The sequence below is a fragment of the Aspergillus sydowii genome (genome assembly GCF_001890705.1).
Source record: "Aspergillus sydowii CBS 593.65 unplaced genomic scaffold ASPSYscaffold_2, whole genome shotgun sequence".
NCBI lineage: Eukaryota > Fungi > Ascomycota > Eurotiomycetes > Eurotiales > Aspergillaceae > Aspergillus > Aspergillus sydowii.
In genome coordinates, this window is record NW_024467860.1 from 2699256 (window position 1) to 2712539 (window position 13284).

At 48.7% G+C, this 13284-nt stretch overlaps 7 protein-coding genes across 7 annotated transcripts; 4 read left to right on the forward strand and 3 right to left on the reverse strand.

Moving 5' to 3' along the window:
- Window positions 1-311: 311 nt before the first annotated feature.
- On the forward strand, window positions 312-770 carry ASPSYDRAFT_65827 (uncharacterized protein; the record flags this gene model as incomplete). Its single annotated transcript, XM_040850332.1, has 2 exons — window positions 312-428; window positions 501-770. The coding sequence occupies 2 exons, from the start codon at window positions 312-314 to the stop codon at window positions 768-770; spliced, it is 387 nt and encodes a 128-aa protein (XP_040706539.1).
- Window positions 504-2723, reverse strand: ASPSYDRAFT_41406 (phosphatidylinositol N-acetylglucosaminyltransferase subunit A/GPI3). The gene is made up of 5 exons (XM_040846276.1): window positions 2585-2723; window positions 2500-2531; window positions 2415-2449; window positions 1970-2358; window positions 504-1916 (listed from the first exon to the last, which is right to left on the reverse strand). The coding sequence occupies exons 1-5, from the start codon at window positions 2599-2601 to the stop codon at window positions 914-916; spliced, it is 1476 nt and encodes a 491-aa protein (XP_040706540.1). The 5' UTR covers window positions 2602-2723; the 3' UTR covers window positions 504-913.
- A 150-nt stretch (window positions 2724-2873) lies between these two features.
- On the forward strand, window positions 2874-5756 carry ASPSYDRAFT_41407 (putative ATP-dependent RNA helicase DBP6). The gene has a single exon (XM_040846277.1). It carries the CDS (start codon window positions 2924-2926, stop codon window positions 5531-5533), a length of 2610 nt encoding a protein of 869 aa, XP_040706541.1. The 5' UTR covers window positions 2874-2923; the 3' UTR covers window positions 5534-5756.
- Window positions 5757-5766: 10 nt separating this feature from the next.
- ASPSYDRAFT_129541 (uncharacterized protein) lies at window positions 5767-7580 on the reverse strand. Its single transcript, XM_040840532.1, has 3 exons — window positions 6848-7580; window positions 6711-6788; window positions 5767-6649 (listed from the first exon to the last, which is right to left on the reverse strand). The coding sequence occupies exons 1-3, from the start codon at window positions 7297-7299 to the stop codon at window positions 5977-5979; spliced, it is 1203 nt and encodes a 400-aa protein (XP_040706542.1). The 5' UTR covers window positions 7300-7580; the 3' UTR covers window positions 5767-5976.
- A 370-nt stretch (window positions 7581-7950) lies between these two features.
- On the forward strand, window positions 7951-8784 carry ASPSYDRAFT_100408 (uncharacterized protein; the record flags this gene model as incomplete). The annotated part of the gene is made up of 1 exon (XM_040839715.1): window positions 7951-8784. A coding segment is annotated over one exon (834 nt), but the record flags the coding sequence as incomplete, so codon positions are not given.
- Window positions 8785-9949: 1165 nt separating this feature from the next.
- Window positions 9950-11294, reverse strand: sur2 (sphingosine hydroxylase; the record flags this gene model as incomplete). The annotated part of the gene is made up of 2 exons (XM_040849048.1): window positions 9950-10548; window positions 10604-11294. 2 exons carry the CDS (start codon window positions 11292-11294, stop codon window positions 9950-9952), a joined length of 1290 nt encoding a protein of 429 aa, XP_040706544.1.
- A 669-nt stretch (window positions 11295-11963) lies between these two features.
- Window positions 11964-13161, forward strand: ASPSYDRAFT_129544 (translationally-controlled tumor protein; the record flags this gene model as incomplete). Its single annotated transcript, XM_040840533.1, has 4 exons — window positions 11964-12331; window positions 12515-12791; window positions 12857-13016; window positions 13077-13161. The coding sequence occupies exons 1-4, from the start codon at window positions 12317-12319 to the stop codon at window positions 13159-13161; spliced, it is 537 nt and encodes a 178-aa protein (XP_040706545.1). The 5' UTR covers window positions 11964-12316.
- Window positions 13162-13284: the final 123 nt, after the last annotated feature.

The following is a 13284-nucleotide window of genomic DNA, read 5'->3' on the forward strand; positions in this document are numbered from 1 at the left end:
GTTGATTTAGTGTATACTTCAGGACCAGACCTTCCAAATTGACGTCACGCCAGCTCATCGAAGAGCCAAATACCCAAAATTGAAGTCATTTTATGCACTAATATTCCTATTACTTTTTCCAGGAAAATTTAAATGATTTGATAATGAAGTCAACCATAAGCCTTGACGTCATGCCGGCTGAGACATTAGGGCTATTCCAACATATATATATAAAGATACCATTTGGGAGCTTACCGATTCAACCAACTATCTATATACTTCTACGTCTATCACTCATAAACCGAAGGTAGTTATCTGTGCCATCATTCATAATGAGCCATCTCGACAACGTCCACGACAATCCCGCAAACGAACAGGGTTTCTTTAAGCCCGGTGTCCAGCCAACCGGTCCAAACCAGCAGCCTCACGGACCATTATCACACGACAAGGTGAGTTATTTCATTTCTCCATTCCAGCCCCCATTGTGCTATAAGAAGCACGACTGATCCTAATGTCATTAGCACGCCATCGGCGTGAAGGCCTCTCCAGCGGATTATGCCCCCGAATTCCACGCCGAAACTCACCCTCCAGGAACCGCCCCAGCAAGCAGCTCCTACCAGCCCAACCCGATTGATCACACTGGCGAACAGGCCATGAATCCTAATGTCTTGAGAGGCCATGGGAAGGAGGGTGTCAGAACTACTGCGGAGTCGACCCTTATGGGTGCTACTTCGAAGGATGTTAACAAACGGGCAGGTTACTCTAATGCAGGTCACCCCAGTGCTGGGTAGAGTAGCGCTGAGTTGCGCCAGGGCATTTGTTTAGTTCATTTATTTCATGGTATTAGCATCAGGGTGTACAATAACTTGTATCAAATATAATGGGTATCATCGTGGTTAGGTTCCGTAGGCATAGAAAAGTAGAAAACGGAAAATCAAGAAGTCAAGCCGAGACGCTCTTTTTCGCCTTTGCTGCTGTTGTCGTTTGCTTCATTTAGCTTTTTCGGCCAGCTTCGCGCGATGTCAATGTTCGCTCGGGGAAACCACATTTCAAGGAATGTGTAGAGGAGGAAGTCGATCACGACGCAAAGGCAAAACAGTTTCCCGGCCCAGACTCCACATCCATAGTACCTTTTCAATCTGTCAATGAGACTGAAGTTACGAACCCTATCGCCGGCTTCCTGAATCTCTCCCGGGTAGTATCCGTAGAATTCCTGGGGAGTAATATCCCCCGATATGCCCTTATATACCCGCTCTGTTCGGCGTGCCACATCCGTCCACGAATACATCACTTTCACTTGATCGTGAAACCGTTCGGTCCGAACCTTGTTGGATCGCAATGCGCTTATTGCTTTGCTTGTAGCCAGCACTATGTCATCCTCCTCCGGTTTTGCGAACGTCGTCATGTGCTGGGGCAACACCTCAGGGATGCCACCGACACGAGTGCACACCACATATAACCCGCAACTAGCGGCTTCAACAATAACTGTTCCAAATGCTTCCGTTAGACTTGGGTGTAGATATATGTGGCCTCTAACCATAACATCTCGGACTTCTTCGTGTCGAATAGCACCGATCATTTCGACTTTATCTTGGAGAACATTCCGTTCCAGCATCTGCTCCAAGTCGATAGCCTTCGGCCCTGAGCCCGCAATAATAAAACGTACGTTCGGATGTGAAGCAAGAATCCTCGGGATTGCAGCGATCAGAAGATCGGTGCCCTTGTTATAAAATAGGCGCGAAATCACAACAATAGTGATGATATCATTCGGTCCAATTGGTCTCGGTGGAGGTTGTATTTGTGGTGTCCCGCTGATAAACCGTTCACTCGCACGAGCAGTGGCATGTATTGGTCGAAAGTTCTCTGCTACTACAGCATTGGGAATAACCGAAACCATCAATGGATCCAAAGAGGCTCGGAGAACAGTATTTTCTTTGCTGAAAGTAACATTAGCACTGTTTCGTTCGCATCCCGAGTGGCTCAAACCAACCAGGTATGGCTAACGCAAATAACATGGTCAACATCACTGAGTGTAAACTTTAATAGCTTGTTGGTCAAAATCGAGCCGGCATCCGCGAACCCGAACAGGGAATGGTCAGTAAAGGCAGTGCGCAGACCCATTGTCCGCGCATGCAAGATGGCCTCATGGCAGAAGCTGCTCAAGCTCTGATGTCCGTGAACGATTTGGATTTGTTCCCGAATTACAATATTCCGAAAGATAGGGAAGAAAGAGAAGACCGTTGGCATCGTTGTCTCGCGATAGATGACCAAAAACGGCACATGATAAACTTTAAGGCCATTCGTCAGGTATCGGACGCCCGTGCGGCCCTTATAAGCATGGGTTATAATGATAACTTTATGGCCCCGGTCGATAAGTTTCTAGCACACGATGAGTCCTGGTCACCCCGGAATGCCAAAGGTAGATGCATGCTTACGGTTGACAATTGGTAGATGTGACTTTCAACCCCCCCTTGTAAGGGTTAGTAGATTACCAAGAAAGATTAGGCAATTGGGACCAACCTGGCTGGGGGAAGAAGAAGTCGCTGACCATGCTAGGCGACGATATAGTTAGCATTAGATCTCAGCCAAGCTTCGGAGGACTTACGCAATGTTGTAGGGCATACTGGCGGTTCAAATAGCCGACGACTTATGCATGTGGCGGGTTTAGCATATCAGCCAGATGTTATTGTGTCTAGTGACCAATCACTGTCCATTTTGCATGTAGCGATGCCAGCCAACAAGAATGCTCTGTTGTAAAAGGAGACACGCTTGATGCTCCAGACGATCTGCAAGCGTCCAGACCCTGGCGGTGATGAGGGCGGTGTTTATTCTGCCGGATGATATTCCCCGCTAAAAATAATAATTTGGAGAGAAGCTTTTTTGCGACTTCAAAAGCTGCGCCCAGTTGGTTTATCCTGGACGTCGCACCGGAATTACATCGACCATGGCCGGTGGTCGCTCAGTGACTCGTGATATCTCAATGACTCACGCATCTCCCCCGACAAGCGGAAAGAAATCCCAGAAACGAAAGAGAGATCTCGATGGCTCCACCAGCGCTTCATCCACCCCGACGAAGAAATCGAAGAAGGATCGAAACGATCGGAACGAAAAGGCTACCCCCGTTTTGCCGAGAGAGAACGAAAAGAAAGGAAATCGGTCCGGCTCGACCTCTGTCGATAAGGTTTCGAAAGAATCCGGGAAAAAGAAACGTGCTGTTTCGCCTAGCAGCGACAAAACGAAGTCACCCGGTGAACATGACAAATATAAATCTAAGAAGAAATCGAGATCAGAAAAGCGAAGGCCTCCAAAGAGCGATAGTGATGCGGATGAAGAGCCTGAAGATTCAATAGACAAAGTTAAGAAACAGGACAACTCCAAAGAGACACTCAGGCACTCTGGAAAGACGAAGAAGCCCAAGCGATCGCAATCTGGGGGTGCCGCAGAGGAGGAGGACGATTCGAAACCGACAAAGAACAAGTTCGCTGGTATCTTATCAAAATTTGAAAGGTCTGCGAAAGTAAAAGAAGCTGCGGCGGAGAAGGGACATGGCGAGGATGAGACGACGCAGAAGGATACGAATGCCCCCGAGCCGGTCATAGCGCAGGGATTAGAGCCTATGCCCCAACCCGAACCGGTTCTCGAAGAAGCTGAGAAGCCAACATATTCTTCCCTCCCAACCTGGCTGGCCAATCCATTGAAGACCTCAGCCGAGACGCGGGCCAAGTTCTCCGAGCTAGGGATTGAGCCCAAGCTCCTCCGCGTCCTTGAAGATAATGGCTATAAAGAGGCGTTTGCTGTCCAGTCCGCCGTGGTTCCACTTCTTTTGAAGGGTCCCAAGAGTCACTCGGGGGACCTCTGTGTTTCAGCAGCCACTGGTTCAGGAAAGACGCTGTCATATGCTCTTCCCCTCGCCACGGAACTTGAACAAATCCCTGCCCCGAGGCTTAGAGGACTTATAGTTGTGCCAACTCGAGAGTTGGTCAAACAAGCTAGGGAGGCCTGTGAATTTTGCACGGCAGGGACTGGTCTGCGTGTCGGATCCGCGGTGGGAAATGTTGCTATCAAGGACGAACAACGGTCGTTGATGCGCGTCGATCAGTTATATAGCCCCGAGAGTATTGAGTCACGGCAAAATTCGGTCCTAACACAAGACGACTGGATCAATTTTAGTCTGCAAGACTACATATCTAGTACAACTGACCTCGGCGAGACATTACCGGGACATATCCATAAGGCGGAGCCCAATGTTGACATTCTCATATGCACCCCTGGTCGTCTGGTGGATCATATCCGCTATACAAAGGACTTCACATTGAAACATCTTCAGTGGCTCGTCATCGACGAGGCAGACAGATTGCTTAACGAAAGTTTCCAAGAGTGGGTCGATGTTGTTATGCATTCACTTGATGCGCGGAAGGGCTCTAGTGCCTTTGGCTCAAGCGGACAGTTTCTGTCGTCCCTTGGGCTTCCTCTACAGACAAAAGAGCCTAGAAAAGTGATTCTCAGTGCCACAATGACGCGGGATATTTCCAAGTTGAACTCTCTTCGTCTTACGAATCCGCAGTTGGTGGTTGTTGGTGCTTCTGATCAAGCCCCAACAGGAGATAAAGAAAGCGGAGTGATTTCTCATTCAGACGACAAATTCAGCCTCCCGACAACACTTAAGGAATACTCCGTCGCGGTTGGCGATGGAGCACAGAAGCCACTATATCTTCTTCGCCTTCTTCTGTCCGAACTAAAACTTGGTGCCTCTTCATCCATAAAACCGACAAAACCAGCAGCATCTGACTCTGACGGAACCAGCTCGGAAGGAACCAGCTCAGACGAGACAAGTTCAGACGACTCCTCTTCTGACGAATCCAGCTCTGCAGATTCCGAGTCGGACTCAGACACCGACTCTGACAGCGCGGATGACAGCTCTTCCAGCGACGAATCCGACTCATCTGACTCCAGCTCCGATTCTGACTCCGAATCTGAATCTGACTCTGATGCTGAAAAGCCTATCAAAACACCATCAAATAACACATCTGAGCGAGCCACAGTCTTGGTCTTCACCAAATCATCCGAATCCGCCTCTCGTCTCTCCCGTCTTCTAGCCCTACTCGACCCATCGTTATCCGGCCTTATTGGGACAATCATTAAATCCAATAAATCCTCTGCTTCCCGCAAGACACTCAGCGCGTATCGCCAGGGCAAACTTTCTATCATCATTGCTACGGATCGCGCATCCCGTGGTTTGGATCTCCAGTCTTTGACGCACGTCATCAACTACGACGTCCCAGCCAGTATCACAACGTACGTGCATCGTGTCGGCCGTACAGCAAGAGCAAGCAGAGAAGGATCAGCCTGGACTCTGGTTGCCCATAGAGAGGGCAGGTGGTTCACGAACGAGATTGCCAAGGGCGCTAATGGCAAGATAACCCGGGCAGCGAAGGTTGAGCGAGTTGCAATCAAGCTGGACAACATGAAGGAGGTCAAATCTAGGTATGCGTCAGCATTGGACGCTCTTCAGACGGAAGTGAAATCTGTTGGGACGAGAAAAGGTGCGCGGTGATATATATATATATGTATATATATAAGGTAAACAAATTAGCGCAGCAAGAACAGAAATTTGCATACTGGTTCCATGTCGAATGGGACATAATTTTCATATTCAGTAATATTGACATCCAGTGATCTAAGCCAAGACTACCTATCCATCCATCCACCTCGAGCATGAGTCCTGATCTGCAGAACAGCGTCCCCAGTGGAATATTTTGAAAAAAAAAAAAAAAAAACCTCATAAAGGAAAAACCTTCCTATTTCCTTTTGTTGTTTACAGCCCGTAGAGTGCGAGATATAATGAATTTGTCTGGTTCACCTTCCTGAGTTGAAAAGGTCGCTCTACTCCGTATATAGCTCTCTTTACTTAATACTAAGGTAGGATAAATTGGGCTGTGGGGTACTTAAAGTCCTAGCAGTCGTGGAAAGGGAAGGTACCGGGTACATAGTCTCCTTTCATTCCTTCGGAAAACCGCCATTCCGATATGACCATAATCGACTAAGGTCTTTGACCTTCATGCGGACTGAAACCTTTGAGCCATCTGCATCAGAGCCTGGGATATCTATTTCTGTATCCATGAAGGGGTTCGAATCCAGAACTTTACGGTCCGGGCCAAGTGGAAACATAGTACCTAGGTAGTGTTGGTTGAACATATGACCCGACCCCTGCCGCACGAAGACTTGGCCCATGAACCGGTTTTTTATATTCGTGAAGTTTAATACTCCCCAGAGACTGACAAAATCTCTCGAGTTGGCGTAATGCTCGATATGCAGAATGGTGTTGTCATGTTTCTCATTTGGTTGTTTATCTTGCGGGGTTGTAAAGCGGGACATATTCTTTTCGGCATCTACTCGTGTCCTGTAAGGGTTATTGAAGTGGTTGGCAGCGTTGCCGAATGTAAAGATCTCAAGTTTGCGGAGATGGCCTTGAGGTATTTCGTCTAGCAGCCAGTCTGTGATTAGACCTGCCTCGATACCTCCTTGACTGTGTCCTATCAGGACCACCTTCGTATATTTGGGATTTAGCAAAGCGGCTCGGAGAATAACATATGCATCTCTGACATCTTGGGTCGCATAAGAGAGGTCTCTCTGGATTAAGCACTGAATGACATCGAAAATGAGACCGGTCCTGCATGGCGCAACTTAGTAACCGTGACTCATTCCCCCAAAAACGGTGCATTCAAACATACGACGGATTGTGCACACCAGTTACCTTCCTCCCGAATGTATAACCCAGGCGATCTATATTATTTTGGAGCCATGTCTGGCTGCAGAGATAACTATTAGCCCGCCTTTATTACCAAGAATGAAAGAAAAACACACTTACCCACAAGCTATACCGTTAACGAATACCCAATGTTCATGCTTGTGTTCCGGGGCTTCCACCTTAGGGTATCTCGACGCCAAGGTACTCGGTCTTCGATTGAGAACTAGGTCGCAAAGAGCCTTATTCGCCCATATGACACCACCTGTGTAGGCAAGCACCCAGAAGGACGGAGCCATGCAGATAATTACCACTGGTATCGACAACAGAAACAGTATCTGGAGCAAGCTAAGAACAGCCTGGAACCCTAGGTTGGCGATATTGCTCAATGACGGGTATAGCTCATCCAAATCACCGGAGTTGCAAGGCGTCAGAGGCAGAATAACACCCGGTAAAGACCATGCGCGTCGGAAGAAGAGGCGGATGTCCTCCCACATCAACCTCAATGGAGATGCCGTGTAAGGCAGCGGCGTTTCTGACACCTTCGACTTGGAGAGGAGAAATGTCACGCCCATAGTGGGCGACGGGACAGTCTAACAGGAACCAATCGATAGCACGAAAAGTGGGTGCCAGACAAGGGATCGAGAAATGGAGGGAGGTGGGTTGAGAAGCAAGTTTGGAGTTGGGGGTTGATCTGGTTGATCTGGTTGATCTCGCGTGATGCGCTCATGTCTCGTTTGTTCGACCAACAGCGCGCCTTCCACGCTTGCACAAAGACTCTCTCTCTCCTCCTCCTCCTCCTCCTCCTCCTCCTCCTCCTCCCCATTCCTGGGGTCCCCTGCATTCACTTCTGTTGCTGACAATGCCTTCTCCTACAGTCATGAAACACCGCCTTGGACTTGAAGGGACAATGAAAGAAGGCAGCATTGGGCGCTTTCCTTATACCCTTCTTTCAACATGGCTCGTCAACCAACGGAACGACATATTGGACACAAAGAAGCTATTACAATGACTTTTTGGGCGTTAGTTTTACTTGATCTGAGGGACAAAAAAAAAAAATAAAAATAAAAATAAAAATAAAAATAAATAAACGAGATAATGAGCTTGGTCAATTATAACCAGAGGTCCCCCTTCCAACGGCGCTCGTCTCTTTCCCCCTTAAACTGACCCCTGCAACTCCCCGCGAGATACTACAAGAAGAAGCAATACCAGAAGGATAAACTAACATGCCTAGCCGCAACTCTCTGTCCCCTCCAACAAGACAGAGGTATCCACTAGGGGTGCTCGACCTCAGCAGGGCCGAATTGCAATCGCTCATAAAAGTCTTAGATGCAGAGCCTGAACTAGATGTCTTTCCATTCTATACAAAAGACACTCACATTCAGATCCAGGATTCCATTAGGATACTGCCTTCTGGGCTTCACAGAAGGTGCTCAATCCGTTCTCTGCCTTGCGCCTCCATCCCCGCCGGAACTCTATGTGCCACGCACAGACGCCTAAACCCGTACATAATCAGCCATATCTTCCGGTTGATAAAACGAGAAGTCGAAGACCACCTGGATCTTGTCACTATATGGTACTCTGGTGATCTAATTCCTCCTCTTAAAGACACGGTTCAATGTTTACGATCGCTTCGGGGTATGTGGTGGGACCCCATCTCAGATCATACTCCCCCCAGTGAGACTGTCCCACGCCAACAGAACAAATGTGAAGCATGTATGATTGCGCGTGTCGTTTCTAATCCGGAATACCTGCAAAATCTCAGCGCAGCACTTAGGAGCCGAACGCGCGAGCGATGTTCTGCCCGAGCCCCTCCAAAACTTTCCCGCGCTATCCAGGAAGCTCTAAACCACCGGTATGGAGGTTCGCTTGAGATGCTTGACGATCACGTCTTAAGAATTTCCCGAGGTCTGAAGCAGGCCCGGAAGGATGCAGCGCGCAATAAACGATCGCATGCGCGCGTGTGTAATCGTACTAAGTGCGCTGCCCGTCATCTGGGCTACCCTCCACCTGCCGAAGGACTGTATGAACATCCATATATTGATCGTCCCACTCCAGAACGGCAGCCAAGCATTGAAACAGTCCATGTCTGCATGCATCCGGAATCTGTTTCGTCGCCGCGTCCAGCAGACAGACCCATGGATGTCGAAGAGGACGAGGAAGGAAAAAGGCAAGACCAACTCGTCAACGACATCCTCAACGCCTACAGAAGTCTCTCCCCAGGCTGGAAGCGGGCTGCTGCTGCTTTGCTTCCAACCCTCGAAGATCCAGCTACGCCTGTAAACCAACAATATCAGCCACTGAATATCAGCCCCTCTCACCCATCATCTTCCACGCAATCGGACCATGAGAGCTACTCGTATAACATTGGAATGGTCGATGATACAGATATTCCAGATAGCCCTACTAACGAGCACCTCATGAGTCAGATCGGGAACATGCTCGTCGCGAAGGGGTCTCGGGCTGAGGGCGAGCATCGTCCATTCCAAGGGAATGCTGAAGTTTCACCTCGCAGCTCGTGCCAGAGCACCGCCGTGGCCTATCTCGAGCCTGACTATAGACCGTGGCAAAACTGATTGCTATAGCAACCCCGCTGGGGCGGCCTAAACAGGAGTAAACTACCCGGCATTTAAAACAGAACGAACGGATTTCTAGTATGATGGCGACAGTGAGGAAGGAATGGACGAAGACTGGAAGAGAGAAAGGCCCAAAGGAAACGAACGAAGTAGAGCATGTTTATGAGCAAAGCTTGCCAAGTTACAAGAAGACATGATAAACGTGGTTGAGGATGGCTACTTTGGGAAGTTCAAGATACGGCGAGTGCGTACGGCGTCACCGGCATGGGATGAATATTAGAAAGCAAACGCCATTCCATTTCATTAAATATTTTTGTCTGAGAACCAAATTCTGATTGATAGTAAAGAAATAAACCGGAGTCTGTAGCGTAATTAAAACAGATGAATCATAATTCTCATATGCAACCCCTTCCATCCAATTCCATTAAGTATAAACACTTCACAACAATTTAATTAAACATCATTGTACAAAGCATTAGGCAGCCTCAACGCCAAATTATTAATACAGAGTATTCAGTGCAAACCCAAGAAAAGGAACTCCCACAGTGCCTAGGAGACGACCTGCAACTCCAAAATCTGCAACAGTGGGGTCAAACGAAAGGAAGAATTGCGAGATGACAGTACAGATTTCGGTAATCCCGTATTCAGCTTATAGAACACTGCTAGTTACGCCGTGATTAACTCCCTTCAGCGAGTCGACACTCGGTGATAGGCTCGCTGTTTTCTTGCGCAAACGGGTTCGCGCATTCTTGTCGCCGGACTCTCCGGGGGACACAACTGCGGCATCACGGCCGGCTTGGGCAAAATCAGATGCACTATTGTCCACATCTGATTCTTGTTGCGATTCTGCACCAATCTGTTTTTCAGCCGCCTCCCGGGATCGCTCATAGCGAAGCTTAACCTCGCCCTTCCATTGGGTGTTGAAGAGTCGATCCCAGAAGATGAAGAATGGCTGAGAAAAGTTCGACTTGATACCCCAGCTTTGGTGGTGGACATCATGGTAGGCAGCGTTGTTGGAGGTGGCGTGCTGAAGCGGGTCCCAGGGAAATGCATAACCACAGTGGTCATCGACAGTCTTGATGGTAGAGAAAGTGAAAAACCACATGCTCTGGCGGTGGGTCATCCCTGACGTCAAGAAGCCGATACCAGCTCCAACAGTGTCCAGAAGAAATCCTTCGACAGGGTGATTGTAAAGAGCTCCATAGGCATATGGGACATATAGGCGGTGGTGACGCGAGTGAAATTTAACTAACAACAGATTAGTATCAACCCCCACCCAAAAAATCATGGTTTCATGTCTTACCATAGAGCCAGCGATTTAGATGCATTGCACGGTGAAGGAAGTACTGCCATGTGTCCACCACACAAACAGCCCAGGTGAACTGCATAGCCGGGATGAGGAACCAGTAGATGAAGTTTGCTATGGACATTTCCCATTTAGTGAAAGCGGGCACGACGGTCTCAATGCCGCTTTCTGAGATAATCGATTGAGTAATATTCGGGTAACGTCCACCGGCGATAGCTCCAGCCAACATTTTGTGTCCATTCTGAGACAAGTTCGCGGCAACACCAGATGCATCCAGACCTACGGCGGTGAGCAAGAAGGGCAGGCCTTTCTGTACAAAACGAATTCGGCGAGCCCAGACAGCGACATCGTGTTCCTCCCTTCCGATGTACTCCAGCTCGTCAAAGTACGCCATAATAAGACCGGCGATCGTTTGGACTACCTGCTGCAAGACGACATCCCTCACAACATCCCAGCGAGATACGCGATTCCTTGTTAAAACCTCGGCCGGGGTATGGAGGCGGTATTGTGGAAATAGATCGTAGACATCGATGAGGTGGAAGAACATAGACACTACCCAGTAGGCAACAATCGGAAGAATCAGGGCGAGGATGTTATCCGGAATCCCAGCAACGAGCGGGGAGCGCGGAACCAGGGTATAGGGCGGAAGAGGTGGGAGGTCAGAGACCAAAGTGCTGTTAATAGCCATTGTGAAAATGCAAATGGTGCCAGGCGAAAAAAAAATGCGCGATTAGAGAAGTGTGGCTAAGGACGAGGTTGAGGGCATCGGTCCCGTGGGTTTGATGATGTACTCCGCAGATAATAAAACCGTACGGCGACGAAAATGCGGGAGAAAAGTTGTATAAATATAAAGCGACCGAAGAGAATAAGGTGTTCTTGCGACTTGAAGAGGAGGTGATTTATAGATTCTAGGATCAGCGAGCCGGCGGCAATCGGATGCGGTCCACCACAATCAGGGGATTGCGGTAGTAAGCGGAGATCGGAATCGAATGGTTGAGGCAATTAGGTCGTATTATGAGGTTACGGCAAGGTGCTAAAAGCACGGAGAATACGGGATGGTGAGAAGAAGGAAATAAGAATGGAGGTTGGAAAGGAGCGTGGACAGTAGGAGTGGATGAAGTCAAGAGGAAAAGATGGGAAGAGGAACAGAAAAGTCAAGACCGACTCGGAGTCTGACTTGGAGTGGCACCACGGAGGAGCTCTGCTTACCGTATCTGATCAATTGAGGCCGCCCGTTTCCGTATTGTAAATTACGCCCAGATTATCGCTGTCTTATGGCCACAGCTGGTATGATATGGTCAGGTTCATCTCCTGGCCTCCTCCTCGCATCTTAAGACTTGTCTGGTGCAGTGGCAGGCACTGCCCAGCGCCAGACAATAATAATAGCGAGAAGGTCCCTGGAACTTGCGACGGCCGCTGCCTTGGCCCAAGCACATGTTTGCTGTTTGTGACCTGCTTCGTGCCTGAGTCCAGAACCAACCCCAAAACAGCCTAGCCTGGTTTTGCCCCCTCAGAAAAACCCAGAGAGCAAAAACGACAGGAAAAAAACCCCACCAAACCCGCTAAATAATAAACCTCGATTTTCCCCTCCCATTCATTCTCTTTCTCCTTCTCTTCTCCAGCCTTGTGCCAATCCATCATCTATCCCTCTTTATTTCCTCCTCTTCGTTTCCCTTCCTTTTCTAGGATCATCCTCTACCCTCTTTCGAAATGATTATTTACAAGGTATGTCTCGAATGTCTCTGCTATGCAACTCTATACTCGCTTTACCCCACTTGGCAATCCCAGCCTGCGCAAAAAAAAAAGAAAGAAGGAAGGGAAAAAAAAAAGTTCCCCCTAATCACCAATCAGCTCAATTCCAAATTATATCAATTCCACAGAGAACTCTAACATGGTTGATCGCATTAGGACATCATCTCCGGTGACGAGGTTCTCGCCGACACCTACAACCTCCAGACCGTCGACAACGTCTTCTACCAGTGCGACTGCAAGAAGTACCTCAAGAGTACCAACGAAGATTTCGAGCTCGAGGGTGCTAACCCCTCCGCCGAGGATGGCGGCGATGAGGGTGGTGAAGGTGAAAAGGTGATGGTCCACGACATTGAGGACCAGTTCCGCCTCGTCTGGCTCAAGCCCGAGGAAGGTCTCAAGCCTTCCAAGGAAGCCTTCAAGGGTCACCTTAAGAGTATGCTTTCTTTTTCCTAGTTTGTCTCCATGAAATCAAGCTAATCGTTTGCTCTCCAACTACAGCCTACATGAAGAAGGTTCTCGAAGCCCTCACCAAGAAGGGTGCCCCCGCCGAGACCATCGACGAGTTCAAGAAGGCCGCCCCCGGCGCTGTCAAGAAGGTTCTCGCCAACTACGACAACTACGATGTTCTCATGGGCCAGTCCATGGACGGTGATGCTATGTACGTATTCCAATATTTGTTTTACAATTGGTCAGATCTCGTAACTAACGTCCGTTCTAGGCACGTCCTGATTGACTTCCGTGAGGACGGTGTCACCCCCTACGCCACTCTCTGGAAGCACGGTCTTGAGGAGATGAAGGTCTAAAGCATTACGATTTCATGAAGAATGTTGTTCAACGAAGGAAACAAAAGAAGGGAGATGGAGAATGCAATCCTTTATACCGATTGCTACCTCATTTTCATATAATACCTAAGCTCTTCCATATCG

What these genes read in the sequence shown, in the direction of transcription:
- ASPSYDRAFT_41406 (XM_040846276.1), bottom strand. An exon ending in ACATCTACCAATTGTCAACC is followed by an intron (nt 2,359 to 2,414) that starts GTAAGCATGCAT and finishes ATCGTGTGCTAG; the next exon opens with AAACTTATCGACCGGGGCCA. An exon ending in ATTTGCGTTAGCCATACCTG is followed by an intron (nt 1,917 to 1,969) that starts GTTGGTTTGAGC and finishes TGTTACTTTCAG; the next exon opens with CAAAGAAAATACTGTTCTCC.
- ASPSYDRAFT_129541 (XM_040840532.1), bottom strand. Translation starts at nt 7,299, where the DNA reads ATGGGCGTGACATTTCTCCTCTCCAAGTCGAAGGTGTCAGAAACGCCG. An exon ending in GTTAACGGTATAGCTTGTGG is followed by an intron (nt 6,789 to 6,847) that starts GTAAGTGTGTTT and finishes TTATCTCTGCAG; the next exon opens with CCAGACATGGCTCCAAAATA. An exon ending in ACTGGTGTGCACAATCCGTC is followed by an intron (nt 6,650 to 6,710) that starts GTATGTTTGAAT and finishes TGCGCCATGCAG; the next exon opens with GACCGGTCTCATTTTCGATG.
- ASPSYDRAFT_41407 (XM_040846277.1), top strand. Translation starts at nt 2,924, where the DNA reads ATGGCCGGTGGTCGCTCAGTGACTCGTGATATCTCAATGACTCACGCA.